The following is a 15370-nucleotide window of genomic DNA, read 5'->3' on the forward strand; positions in this document are numbered from 1 at the left end:
TGATCATTTATAAGTCTATTATTATTTGACTTGATACAGCTCAGGCTGAGCTAATTACTAATACAGAGTTCCTTCTTTATACCACTTCCAGGTATATTCTCATAGTCTTACAATGGAAGATCATGATAATTACTGGTGCACAGATAACTGATCAAACAATGCTGTAACTTGTATTAATCTCTGTTCCTTTCATCTTACAGCTGTACTGTAAAAATTAATGTAATGCCCCATTTGTGAACTTACATTTCTATTACTCTTTAGAAGTGTCCCTATTATCGGGCTTCCCTTTATACTATTGGTTTTAGGGGGGTCTGTCTCTTGGTCCTCCACTGTTTGCTCCCCTTAGTAGAATCCTTGGTATCTACTGGTCATTTGTGGTACTGTCCTCCCAGCGATGGAGAGTGAGATCAGACACATGAGCTTGCAACTGATTGGTTTAGTGCACTCATCCAATCAGGAGTTGGCTGTCAGAAAGAAATCAGGACCATGATTAGAGAAATCAGTTTCTACTTGGTCTTTGTATGTAAATGTGTGTGTGTTTGTGTATCACACAGATGACTGTTAAGGTGTATTGTATGGTGACTCGGGAGCCTCCTTGTACCAACACAGACCTTATATTAAACACTGAGCTCACACAAACTTGCTGCACAAACCACCAGAGTGTATTTATTAATTGGCCATCAAAATAATCAAGTGTGGTAGCTGATAATATATAGTGAGTGCAATAAATTAGGATAAAACACTATTTTTAGGATAACTAGTATTGGTTACCTGTACATAAATCTGCACATAGATAATGTATGTGGTGGGGAAAAAAAAATGTCTAATGTAACAGTTAACACATTAACTATAACTGACACAAGCCAGTGACACAATATAATCTAACACCAGATAGGTAAACTAGAGTCTTCTATACCAAGTACAGCACAATGAACCCCAACACTGATGCTTTGCCAGTTGGGGGGGGGGGTATCTGTTTCATAATAAAGTATAACTTGAATGTAGAAGTCTCCACACAACTCCTTAGGAAGCGGAGGTGAAGTATAGTGATAGCTTTAGGAAAGGACAAGTAATAAGTTAGTAATGGCTTAAGTCCTCCTTACAAGAGGGGTAGTTAAATAATATTACTCTGTTCAAATACTTTAACTCTAAGGCTGTGTCTTAATACAAGAAAGATATAGAGGATGCCATATTGTGCCCAGTAAGCAGGAACACTAGCTGTGATTTGACTGGAGGTGTTATCTGTGCAAGTACAAGCTTGGATGCAGGGCCGGATTAACCCGAGTTCTAACTGGGCTACAGCCCAGGGGCCTCCATTCTGTTAATCCGGCCCTGCTTGGATGTCTCTTGGGGGCAGTTACACACATTTGCAAATGCATGATAAGCCACCCGTCAATGCACGGCGCTTCTGCTACTGGGGTGGTCCTAACTCTAATCAATGAGAGTCCCTATATACTGGGTCATACATTAATGTGTTTTTAAATTGACAGCTAACTTTTACCAAGAGGAACCCCAAGATCCTCCAAATGGCAATAGAGGACCAGCACACCCCATCAGCTACTGCTACCATAGCATGCATCACAAACAAAACAGAAATGGAAGTTGCTCAATCAATGTATAGCTTCACAGCAGCTGATTGAAAGGTTCATTTCCACCCCAGACTCTTCCTGAGGTAAATAATTCGTAGAATGCTGCGGACACCTGGCTACAAATACTGGGTACTTATCTAATTGTTCTGTTCCTTTCTCAGTACTCGTCATATGCCCCTTCTTTGGTGCCTGCCTGCCAGGGAATCGGGTCCCTTGGCTCTGCTCTCATCTTATAACCTCCTGAGGAGATTTCTATCACCTCCTCCCTCACAGGAAAACTTCCAGCTGCTTCCTGTGTCAGGTTACCAAATGTCACAGCCCATTAATCTTCCTATAGTGAGGCTCACTCCCTGGCAGCTGGAGGTGGGCACTGAACCTGTCTCTTAATCTGTCCCCCCTAATTGCTTTGTCTCGTGCACCTCCCACTGAAATAAAATATATAATCCCCTCCCCCAAGATGATTTGCCTTCTTTCTAGAGTAAACAAGTCTAACTTTGAAGCCCAATATCCATAGCTAAAAGACTTAAATATTCTTTATTAGTTTGGTTGCACTCTCCCATATTGCTGTGCCGTTTATAATCTGGTGGCATAGTACCAGCAGCCCCCTTTTCGAAAGCACAAAATACTATAGTCCACACCTGGCCAACCCATGGCTTTCCAGATGTTGTGAAACTACAAGTCCCAGCATACCACAAGGCATGCTGGGGCTTGTAGTTCCACAGCACATGGAGACCCACAGGTTGGCCAGGCCTGCTATAGTCGTATTGTGTTTCTCTAATTCTAAAAGACCTGTGTGTGATGGTTATTATTGCATAAGTGTGTCTTTAAAATATAACCTGTGTGGTGAACGTAGGGTCAAGTTTCAATGTAATTGTTCTAGGTTCTAAAATTGAGGACCCTATTACATGTGTAGATTATATATATCTATATCTGTAAGCTCCAATGAGGTTCTCAGAGCTCGATACAGACAACCCCCAGAGGATCATGGGAGTGTAGACACTGGCAGGCGTGAGTATCTCTGGGCATAGGACCACCCTTCCTCTAATACTGGGCTGGAGTTCTCCTTTAAGTTTATTCTCAAGTAACATTTTACTTGGTTTTATCTAAAAACTAGCTAACAATATTGTATAGCCTAAAGAAGTTATAATTTAGTTATAAACAAAAATACACAAGTACATGTTATCTGCTGCTTATGGTAAGCTGTCAGTCCATTCTTCAGTTCAGTCGCCCATGTAACGGCTGTTAGTAGTGCACTCTCTTCCCCAGAAACGCAGTGTCAGGAAGGATGTGTTTGTTATCTATACATGGGTCAAAGTGCGCTGTACTATTATCCTACTTCTGGAAAATCTGTTTCACAATAAACTGCAGTCTGTTTTTCCCTCTAGGGCCAGATCAGGATTCGGTTTGCTGCCAATGTGTTATGTTTGGAATGCAGCATGAGCAAGTAATGCAAAAATAAGACTGGTAGTTTTGTATGTAGAGAAGCACTAATCCTTGCTTGTTTGCAATGGTGTCACAAAACATTGCAGGCACGAAACTATCCTGCTGACCTATTTTTATTGTTAATACTTTTTGCCCATCAATGCCAATACAGATACTGTTTCAATATAAGAACACTAGCCGTGGGTTAGATCCTACAGAGGCTGCAATTAGTGCAGGCAGATGATTATGACAAACATAATCAGACAGCATCCATTGTCTGTCATCAATCCAAATGTTACAAGGTGGTTGACGGTCATTCTAGGCTCATACACACAGGCAATTACTTGGCCAGCCGAATGCCCCGGTGGAAGGGCAGTTTGACCTTTCTCTGTGTTTATAGGCAAAAGATCAAAAAGCTTTGTACAAAAGCAACTTACATGTTGTAATATTTGTATTTCTATGCAGCAGTTGCAATCAACTTATATTCTCTGGCTAAATCATCATCATTTATGTCATATTACCAGCCTGGCTGTCCCTATCTAAAAATGAAGAGGGACAACCACTTAAGCCAGTGGTTCCCAAACTGTGTTAAGCAAGGCAGGGGACTACTTGGTAATTTTTTTTGCTTAGGGGGTGCCTTGAAAAAAAATATGGAAACCTCAAGGGTGCCTCCAACAGAGAAAGTTTGGGATCCACTACGTTAAGCATTCATCCTCACAAACAAGTGTATAAATACAAGGGAGCTATCGATGCTTATACCATTCTGCATACACTTTATACATGGACACCCATTAAATATGAGACATGGAAGGGGTCTCTAGCTAATAATGGAGACACCATATTTTCACTGTCGCTTCCACAACCCATAGGACCATTTCTGTGCTGTCCATGTGAATCTACAAATTCCTTGCCAGGGATATAATTATATAACATCAACATGCCCTTCATGTGGATGAGCCCCTAAGCAGACCACAGCTCAAGGAATCTTCAGGAAAAGTATTGCCATGGATCTCTGCGCCGACCCACCTTCGCTGTCCACTGAGGTATATACACACACTGTATACATGTGCTATTTCTTGGTGAATGCAGCTTAGGGTACCCAGCCAAAATGGGGTCAGGGCAGCCGAAAAAATATTGAGTTTGGCCACTGTTTTATAGGGCACAATTTGTACATGTTTATCTGCATCCGACAGATTTCGAACAATGTTTTTGCCACATTGAAACATATTCCTACACCCACACATGCTGGTCCATATCTCTGCCCAGCAGTATAAAAGTATTTTTTGCTAAATAATGTTTTGTTTGAGTTCACAAACTGCCATAAGCTTGTTTAATATTGGGACGTTAGCATAAAATGTAACACCAGCAATACCTGTTTGCACTGTCTAACGTGCAAAAACCTAATGGCTAGTTAAACAAAATAATCATTTCAAACAGCATCTAATAAGTTGACAGAACATGAAACGTGTGTAGTTCATACAGCTCACTAGTTAGGGGATAGGCGCTGACGCTGAGGATATAAACCATCATTTAACAGAGAAACAATGATTGTGAAGGATTAAGCAAACCTGATGATTGATGTCTTGTAAAAGTTAAAATAATGCAGGATAACAATAATGTGTGAGGTCACTTCAGCTTTTACAGTTATAGCCCTTGGAAAATGTTCCTCTGGGTTTGTTCCAAGTGCTAATGCTGGCATTTGATCTGTATTGAGGTGACCGACCGATATGGCAGTGTGTATTGTAAATATTTATCAGTCAAAGTGTTCATTAGTGACGTATTCATCCTGTAATCAACAGCGGCTATTGCAGTATTTAAAGTAAGATACCAGAGGCTAGAACAAGGCGTGGAGCTCTCAACACTGAGGGCGCAAAATTACTTACATTCAGTGAGCGCCATAATAAAATAGAGGAAGGGTATACTGTCTTATTATGAAGAAATACAAAGTATAAGGAAGCCTACACCAACAACTTTATACTATACAAGATGCTATCTAATGTGGTCACATTTCTAATTATTGATAATCATCCATTATGGTGGATCTGGATTGTGTATCATGATGCATTGTAAGACGACTTTTGGGGTTATAATTACTAATAATTGATAACTTCACTCTGAATTGGTTGCTATAGGCAACATCTCCACTTTTTCAAACCCACAGTTTAGTAAATATACTTCCTGAAGATTTATATATAGCTGATAATCACTAGGGGGGGGGGGGGGGGGGGGGGTATTCAATTGTTAGCGTTAACGGGGAAAAACGAGCGCTCAAAAAATCTTAGCGTTAATACGGCAATTACTCGCTCAATTTCAGCTCGTAGCTCCCTGAGCGGCGAGCTGAAATTCCGCGAGTAAACTACCATATTAACGCTTTTCTCGCGCAATATTACCGTATAAACGGTAATATTTTTTGGGCGCTCGTTTTTTCCCGTTAACGCTAACACTTGAATACCCCCCCAGAAATGCAATAATTGCATATACAATGTATGTGCTGAGTACTAATATAGCCAAACTGATTAAATATTAGAGATTTGTGCAGCCCCAAAAAGATCGACCTAAACGAGAACAATCAGATCACTTTTCCGCGGGCCAGTCTAGAGCCGTCGTTTGTGTCACCCAACTGTGTATTCCAGGCACTGGGCCTGAGCACCTGAGTGAGGAGAGATTGGTTTGTGGCTCCTACTAGGTCATGTTTTATATTATATATATACATATTTGCAAATAAATATATATATATATATATATATATATATATATATATATATCTAAAAAAAAAAATTTGCAAAGTAAAATATTTATTAAATGCATCACTGAAGTACTAAATACATATTGACATTCCGCTATAAAGCAGAAGAGAGATAAAAGTCTGCCAACTTCTCCAGGAAATGTAATGTATTACCTGAGGCACCAGACACACATCCTGGTTTTGCGACGCCAAACCTGAATTTATAATTTGTGTTTTTAGCGCGCTGACAGGGATTTACCACCACAACAACAAATAGGCCTAGAGCAGCGTAACTCTTTTACAGTAACTGCAGCTGCCAAAAGATATGTTTATTTTACCTCACTCGCTGCTGTGGTTTTAATGTTCAGCACCTTACAGGGTGTGATGTTCACGGAACCCATCACTCTGACAAACCGCTATTAATGAGCGCCTACTGCTTATGTACTGTGGAGACAGACACTTGTCTGGGTCTAAACATTCTTCATATACAAACTCTGTGAAGGTATTAGGAAACAGGGACAGGGGGGCTCAAGTATTATCACTAGTACCACCATATGCCCAAGCAGTAGCCTATTGGCTCAATCCACAAAATGGCTGCCTCCCTCCACTATTGTTCAGCAATATGGCAGCCTCCGCTCTGTGTAGGTGACTATTACACTTTGAATAATAAACACCCACTATCTATTTTAACGTAGATATATAATGAAACAGACAGACATCCATTATTGTGTATAAGATATATAGATACACAGACAAACACAGGAGATGCCATTTTACTTGCGAGCCCGAACAAAGTGCTTAAATGCTAGGAGAATACACTTTTTCTGGTTAAGAGTAGATAAGATATATACAGATATGGTAAGGTTGACATTAAGTGGAGACATCATCATCATTTATTTATATAGTGCCACCAATTCCGCAGCGCTGTACAGAGAACTCACGCACATCAGTCCCTGCCCCATTGGAGCTTACAGTCTAAATTCCCTAACACGCACACACGTCAATTTGTTAGAGGCCAATTAATCTACCAGTATGTTTTTGGAGTGTGGGAGGAAACCGGAGCACCTGGAGGAAACTCACACAAACACGGGGAGAACATACAAACTCCTCACAGATAAGACCATGGTCGGGAATTGAACTCATGACCCCAGTTCTGTGAGGCACATACACTATTGTCATCTGCCTTTAGGTGAAACTCTCCCCTGGAAGTAAAACTATAGTTTTGTTCCACATACGAAAGGTGACTCATATACACAGAATGAAATCACAGGGTGTCATCACTGTCTGTGGGATGTGGGAAGAGCTTTTTGTCACAATGCAGCTCACTGATAACACGGTGTATTCCTTCCTCAGTTATGTAACAGGAAATTGTGTGTATGTGTTTTACTTTGGAGAGGTTACATCAGATTAGAAAGTAAAGCAGTATGTCTACAGTCTTGTAATACTGCAAAAACAAATCCTCCCTTTTAGGGCTCGTTCCCACTTACCCACTATTATCACTAGAAAGCACGTTGAAAATAGAAATCAATGATATCTTATTGAGATTGTTCCCACTACCGCAATGTAAAATTTTAATTTAATACTATAAAAATATTAGAACAAGCTATTTCTCATGTGTTAATGTGGTCTATCAATAGACTACGTGTAAATTACACAATGCATAGAAAATACATTAAAATACATAAGTGTTACATGTCATCTACCGATTTTCCAGCGCATGTGTGAATATGACCTTACTCAAAGAAGTCTGCTATCTATAGCCAAACATGCCTGCTGTATATATTTGAAGTTATTAATCATAACGTCAGCGGACACAAATCCCCAGTTACAACATAAAGCCGTTCACAAACCCGGAATCATTAACTGGACCAAAATGTTAGTGACTGTGGCTCAGAAACAAGTTTGATGCCTCATAAGTATTTTGGGGAAATTTGGTGAATGTGGTAAGAAGTTGAATCTGTAAAATGCCAACTGCTCAGCCTGTTCACCAAACCACTAGATCTCTTCCAATCTGGCCAAATTAAACACACACTGACCCCATCAGTAGGATCAGCCCATCTGTAGTCTGCGTTAGATAAACAATAACAGAACATTATATTTATGACAGCACCTAGATGTTTTAGAAACATTTAAAGTAGTTTTACAGTAAGCAATCAGATTTACAAGTTACCATCATCATTTATTTATATAGCGTCACTAATTCCGCAGCGCTGTACAGAGAACTCACTCACATCAGTCCCTGCCCCATTGGGGCTTACATTCTAAATTCCCTAACACATAGACAGACACAGACTAATGTCAATTTGATAGCAGCCAATTAACCTACTAGTATGTTTTTTGGAGTGTGGGAGGAAACCGGAGCACCCGGAGGAAACCCACGCAAACACGGGGAGAACATACAAACTCCTCACTGATAAGGCCATGGTTGGGAATTGAACTTGTGACCCCACCGTGCTGCCCATCAAATTATACTGTAGTATTACTAGTCACCGCACCGGAGTAAACGTAACTTATTCAGGATAATACATTACAAATCAATAAGAAGACAAAAACAGAGAAAACAATAAGACAGGAAGTTCAGTCTGGGGTCAGCTCATCATTAACTAAATTGCTGTAGATTAGGATACCAGAAGCAGATGATAAGATTACCCCCACACGCCCCTCATCTTCCTACCACATCTGATATTTGACCTGATACTCCTCATGCATATTAGATTTACCATGAATAATGCAAAGTACTGCAACAAAGAGCCGTCATAATCCCAACTTGTCACGTATGAAGAGTTAACAGGTCTATCATGCAAATCCAGACACCTGAAATACACATGCTGTATGGATTTGCTGCATTTGTGTTTCATCCGTGCCTATGTAAGCAGGCAGATGAACTAATGGTATTTTCTCATGCATTTTCCAAAGTTACCTGTGTGATCTGGTAACTACCTATATAGCAGAAACATACGTCACAAGGACAATGTTTTTTTTCATGCGATCAGTTTTGTTCTGGACACCACCTAAATGCTGCAAAATATCTTCAGATTATCCCAAACAAATGAATGACAACCCCATAAAGCGCTCAGCCCCTCGTACACACAGAGCAGAGACCACGGACTCTTCACTGGCTGCCATGGTAACAACATATCCTTGAATAGAGAGAGCACCAAGTAAAATAAATACTACAGTTCCCTCTACAAAAATATGGAAGCAGCTGACCGTGCACATTTTCTCCCCAAGAGAGTGCACTTCCTTTATCTTCTACTGCTGGAACTGATAGATGAAGCAGTTCAGCCTGGTTGCCCAAAAGCAGGATCTATGTCCAGTTTGGTCCTAGCCGTGGTGGGCCATATCACATAGGTCCAGTCATTTGGCAACCAAACCGTACTAAAATATTACCCCAAGGAGTACGGCAAGACAATCACTGCACAATGCAGGTCAGATTGACCAGTACGCTTGTGAAAAACTAATTTAAAAAAAAAATCAGATCGTGGTCAGGTATTCTATTAATTTCATCTCCATACTAAGTGGTGTTGAGGGAATGTAGTTTATTCATACTCTATCAAAGCTCTGCCTCAAGATTACATTTATATTTCTGACTAAAAAAAACAAAATACACAGTCGTGTTTTTTTTTTTTTTTACAAAACTATTTCCTAAAAATTAGATTGAAAAACGTAAAAGCTCACATTATATGTGAAATTACTCACATTATTGGTATTTTACAAAAATGTACTAAATGTGTTTATGAACAGATGGAAACAAACTTAGAAAAGTGAAATTTAACGTTATCTGGTATCGAAACTAAGAAAATACATAATTGCAACCAGATGTACCAGTGTCACCAGACACCTGCGGTCTTAGAATTTCACTTCTCAATCTTGCTGAATAAATGTTTGACAACATCTGAACATTAAAGTTGAGGATAGTGACTGTAAACTGCAGCCATCACATACACCCTATAGAAGCTCCCAGTTTGTGGGCTGAACCAATATTCATATTAATGCAGCCAATCACCTCACTGGGAACCAGCAAATTAACAAGGAAACAGTGGCCTAGTGGTTAGCACTTCTGCCTCACAGCACTGGGGTCATGAGTTCAATTCCCGACCATGGCCTTATCTGTGTAGAGTTTGTATGTTCTCCCTGTGTTTATGTGGGTTTCCTCCAGGTGCTCCAGTTTCCTCCCACACTCCAAAAACATACTGGTAGGTTAATTGACTGCTATCAAAATTGATCCTAGTCTGTCTGTGTGTGTGTGTGTGTCTATATTAGGGAATTTAGACTGTAAGCTCCAATGGGGCAGGGACTGATGTGAGTGAGATCTCTGTACAGCGCTGCAGAATTAGTGGCGCTATATAAATAAATGATGATGATGATGAACAAGGAAAGTCGTCGTTTCTATAGACTCACTGATGGATGTCACTGGTTCCTAGTGTTTGCTGTTAGTGTCCTCTAGCACAGGATGATACCTACAGCCGCGTAAATCACTTATTGTTGCGAATACCCTTATATATGTGTTTACATACATTAATTTAATCTAAATTCTGTTAGACTGTAAGCTCTGGAATGCATCCGAATCTGTCTGTATATAAATCACACGTTTGGCCTTATGCATTGCTGTATTAGAATTGCAGTAACGATGTTTGTAAGAAAATGGGTTAAGTCTATTCAATGCCATTTACTGAAAGCAGAAGTCAAGTTCATATTATACAAAAACAAAAAACAAAGAACAGCCAATTACCTGAGGGCGGAGCGCACTAGTAAATGTTCCAGCTGATGCCAAAGTACAGAGGTTTGAGGCTGTGCACATTATATTTTGAAAACGTCAGCCAAAAATTGGAGTAGGGAGAGGGGGAAACATTTGAACTGGCAGCTATGTTTTTGGATTGTTTGACCTGTACCTGTGCACCTTACTCTTTCCACACAGCCTTGTGCGTCTCAGGTTTCATAGACAAATAGCAAAGAGTGATCACACTGCACTAACATGTGAGAAGAGGTGGGGGGTACAGACCGCAAAGAGCAAAAAGAGAAAAAACAAAAACAAACAAGAACAGAAGCATAATATAAAAACGGAGACATTTCAAATAACGACCGGGCTGCAATGCTTCTCCTACAACCCTTACTGAACTACTACTGAACTATGGAATATTGTATATTTAGATCTGGGTTGAAACGCCTTTAGGAAACCAAGAAAGCTGTGCAGCTATTACAATAGACAGAGGCTATCCCAAAACCCAGCAACAACAAAACAAAATAGTAATTAAGAAAGTTTAGCAATCTTAATAGAAAACCAGTTATTAAATAGAGAAAAAACAAAAAGCACACGTACATGGTATCACCTCCATGTAAGATAAACCTTCTCCAACGGTCTGAAAGGCTGCGACAATACTGAAGATCAGTTCATTATTTATTTTGAAAATTATATACATGGACATGTTATACATGATGCATGTTTGAATTTGTAATTAGTAAGAAATAAAGAGGCATAATTAGGCTTTTCAGAGATCACACAAATAGAAACAACGGACAATTAAGTGACAACATTTGACAAAAATGGTTAAATTGAAATTAGAGTAAATTCATAAACTCCTTATACTTGGAATACTCTGCACAGACAGTATACAGTACTACAGCTCGGGTCCAAGATGTGCCCGTTTCACTGCAGTCGACGATAGCTCTTACATAATTCATGGTCTCTAATATCGCCCCAGCCTCCGTTTTTCACATGAGGCGATACAGCAGCCATTGAGTATCTCCTGCTAATCACTATGTTCTCAGGAAACAAGTAATGCTGGTTGCCTGTAAACAAAGCCTCAACGTTGGCACTTTCTGTCGTTGGTTTGCAAGACTTCTTATGGTGCATTCCGCAACTCCCAATGTGATAGATCCTGGGTACTTCAGGGACCATCACTTTCCAGAATTTAGGAAGACAAGTAACAGTCAAATGCTGAAGAGTCCAGTCCCAGTTATAATCATCGTAAGAGCAAAAAGTATCCGTACACTGGATAAGTTTCTGGTATGTATCACTGTTCATGGCCATCCCCATGTTGTGTTCTGTAGACTTCCAGGTTTTCACCTCCACTTTATCCGCTTTCTCGGAGAACGACTGGAGACGTACGTAGTTCCCGAGCGTCAATACGTCACAGTCGGGACATTCTTCATTTTTCTTGCTCCCCATCTTTTTTAGGACATAGTAGAAATCTGGGGCCAAATAGTGATCTTCTTCAATAAACAAAACTAGACCCTTGTGATCTTTTAAGACCTTTATCTTCTCCCATACAAAATGCAATTTCCACCACCAGTGATGCTTAGTTTGTGAGAATTTGGCTTCTCGGTAATGTCCAAAAGAATCTGGATACTCTGCGTTAATGCAGCCAAGCTTGACGGCGTCTTTTTTCTCTACGTCTCTAGGACAATCCTTGGGGTCATGTCCGGGAAATTCGTTAGGGTACAGTTGGATGCTGAAAGGGAAAAATATTTGAAGCACTTGACAAAAATCCACACCTGCAACAATCTGGTTGATTTCTGGGGACCAGAAATCATGGCTAAAGATCAATAACACGTTCTCGATACCCTTTGCTTTTCTCATGGACTCCAAGAGAGATCGCAAATAATCCGGACGGTTGTGCACTTGGACTACAACCACTACATCGTTTTGAGGCCGGTTTGTTATTTTCTCCAAGTTTTTTATGGTTTGGTCAAAATTCAGCTGGAAAACCACAGATCTGTACACTAACGTCATGTTATCTACTTCTGGCTTTTGGATTTTCTCGGCCACGGACTCGTTGGATATTTTCCTAATTCCTGGAGATACGTGTACCCTAGTGTGGGGCTTTTCAGCATCCAAGTCTTGAACAAAATCATTTTTCTTTTGTCTACCGCTGCTCCACAACGCCAAGCCGCAGGCTGCCACCACCAGAGTGAGGATGATTACTTTCCTTTTATATATTCTGCACCTCATGTTATAGACGATCTGTAGCAATAAGAGGGAGGGAAGATGGAGTAACACACAGGGCCTGCCTGTGGGATCCAAATCAAAGCCCAGAGGGAAGCATTAAAAGCACAAATATCTTTGGCTAACTCATCTTCCCATCTGATGAGGATATGAGCAGCAGCTCTAAGTGGGCGACCGCATACATCTTGTTTCCCTCCCAGCCTCGCACACATTGACTGAGGCAGATCACTGACTGGGAACAGACTCCATACAACATCTGCTAGTTAAAGATGTGCAGCACGACGTCCTCAGCACAGCTACCCTGCAAAACAAACAGCAATGTGATCCTGGGAGAGGACAAAACAACACAGAAAACTTACAGCACTCCTTAATGTTCACAGTATGCTCCAAACAAAAAAGAAATTCAATAACACCACATGATACTCTCCACTAAATAGAGCCAATCTATTGTAGGGTTGGTGACCTGGCACCAGTTTACAAAATTAATTAGGAAAAAAATAGGAAGAGACCATTAACAATCCGGTTTTATATGCGGTTATTAATAGATACACCCAGCACCCTTCTTTCTATCATTCACTCATGACACATTACACACACACCACCCCCCAAATCCAATCTACGAGCCAGAACACATCACTAAACCCCCATCCCCAATCCACCAAGACCAACACAAACGCCCCCTAACCCAATCCATGACACACCACTAAATCCCCACCTCCTATCTGGACACATCAGAACAACCCTAACCCAATCTCCCAGCCACAATCCCTACGGCAATCCCCCAGCCGGGGCACACCACGGCACCCCTACCCCCAGTCGGGGCACACCACAACACCCCTAATTTCCCAGTCATAGCACACCACGACACCCCAACCCCCCATCCAGAGCACACCACGACACCCCTACCCCCAATCCCCCAGCCACAACAATCTCTACACCAATCCCCCAGCCGGGGGCACACCACGACGCCCCTACCCCCAATCCCCCAGCCGAGACACACCACGACACCCCTACCCCCAATCCCCCAGCCGGGGCACACCACAACACCCCAACCCCCCATCCAGAGCACACCACGACACCCCTACCCCCAATCCCCCAGCCACAACAATCCCTACCCCCAATCCCCCAGCCGAGACACACCACGACACCCCTACCCCCAATCCCCCAGCCGGGGCACACCACAACAACCCTACCCCACAATCCAGGGTACACCACGACAACCCTACCCCCAATCCCCCAGCCGAGACACCACGACACCCCTACCCCTCAATCCAGGGCACACCACGACACCCTTACCCCCCAATCCAGGGCACACCACGACACCCTTACCCCCCAATCGAGACACCATGACACCCCTACCCCCCAATCCAGGGCACACCACGACACCCTTACCCCCCAATCCAGGGCACACCACGACAACCCTACCCCCCAATCCTGGGCACACCACGACACCCCTACCCCCCAATCCTGGGCACACCACGACACCCCCTACCCCCCAATCCAGGGCAAACCACGACAACCCTACCCCCAATCCAGGGCACACCACGACAACCCTACCCCCAATCCCCCAGCCGAGACACCACGACACCCCTACCCCTCAATCCAGGGCACACCACGACACCCTTACCCCCCAATCGAGACACCATGACACCCCTACCCCTCAATCCAGGGCACACCACGACACCCTTACCCCCCAATCCAGGGCACACCACGACACCCTTACCCCCCCAATCCAGGGCACACCACGACACCCCTACCCCCCAATCCTGGGCACACCACGACAACCCTACCCCCCAATCCTGGGCACACCACGACACCCCTACCCCCCAATCCTGGGCACACCACGACAACCCTACCCCCAATCCCCCAGCCGAGACACCACGACACCCCTACCCCCCAATCCAGGGCACACCACGACAACCCTACCCCCCAATCCTGGGCACACCACGACACCCCTACCCCCCAATCCTGGGCACACCACGACACCCCTACCCCCCAATCCAGGGCACACCACGACACCCCTACCCCCCAATCCTGGGCACACCACGACACCCTTACCCCCCAATCCTGGGCACACCACGACAACCCTACCCCCCAATCCAGGGCACACCACGACACCCCTACCCCCCAGCCAGGACACACTAGTGAGAGCACAGGAACCAGGACACAGGGGTTACAAACCACTGACAGGCCGATAGTCACGGTGTCCGGTACCGGTGAGAAGTACATGGAAGCTACAGACATGAATATAACGGATCACATGCCGCACACGTCACATGACACCACCACACCGAGCACTGCACACGTGACACTACCACCGCGGCGGGAACCGGAGACACGCCCCCCTGCCGGCTCGGTCCTCCTCACCTGGGGCACTGACCGGCGGTCTCCTGTCAGCCTGTGTCCCCCCCGCCGAGCTCCCTGACCCAGCGTCTCCCAGGCCCCGCCTCCTCCTCACTCACCCCATTGGCTGGCAGCCCCGTGACGTGTCGCTGCGGATTGGGAGCCGCCAGACCTCTCAGTCGTGGGCAGGCAAGGGGTTAACAGAGCTTGTCTCGTCACCAGAGCGCTGATTGGAGGAGGTCCAGGAAGCGGCTAGTGTCCAAGCCAATGAAAGTGAGAGGCGGGACTAAGAGGGCATTGCCTGTGGGCAAAAGCTGGACTAAAGGAGCAAGATAAGGTTTAGTC

At 43.4% G+C, this 15370-nt stretch overlaps 1 protein-coding gene across 3 annotated transcripts; it reads right to left on the minus strand.

Moving 5' to 3' along the window:
* Positions 1-11116: 11116 nt before the first annotated feature.
* MGAT2 (alpha-1,6-mannosyl-glycoprotein 2-beta-N-acetylglucosaminyltransferase) lies at positions 11117-15340 on the minus strand. 3 transcript variants are annotated; one of them, XM_075193644.1, is made up of 2 exons: positions 15145-15340; positions 11117-12983 (listed from the first exon to the last, which is right to left on the minus strand). In XM_075193644.1, the coding sequence occupies exon 2, from the start codon at positions 12686-12688 to the stop codon at positions 11384-11386; it is 1305 nt and encodes a 434-aa protein (XP_075049745.1). In that variant the 5' UTR covers positions 12689-12983; positions 15145-15340; the 3' UTR covers positions 11117-11383. The 3 variants fall into 3 exon arrangements, with proteins under 3 accessions (XP_075049745.1, XP_075049744.1, XP_075049746.1); XM_075193643.1 differs by lacking the exon at positions 15145-15340 and adding an exon at positions 15050-15130; XM_075193645.1 differs by lacking the exon at positions 15145-15340 and adding an exon at positions 14864-15009.
* Positions 15341-15370: the final 30 nt, after the last annotated feature.

The sequence above is a fragment of the Mixophyes fleayi genome, chromosome 12 (genome assembly GCF_038048845.1).
Source record: "Mixophyes fleayi isolate aMixFle1 chromosome 12, aMixFle1.hap1, whole genome shotgun sequence".
Classification (NCBI taxonomy): domain Eukaryota; kingdom Metazoa; phylum Chordata; class Amphibia; order Anura; family Limnodynastidae; genus Mixophyes; species Mixophyes fleayi.

Excerpts from the sequence above, each read along its gene's own strand:
- MGAT2 (XM_075193644.1), bottom strand. The coding sequence starts at position 12,688 with ATGAGGTGCAGAATATATAAAAGGAAAGTAATCATCCTCACTCTGGTG.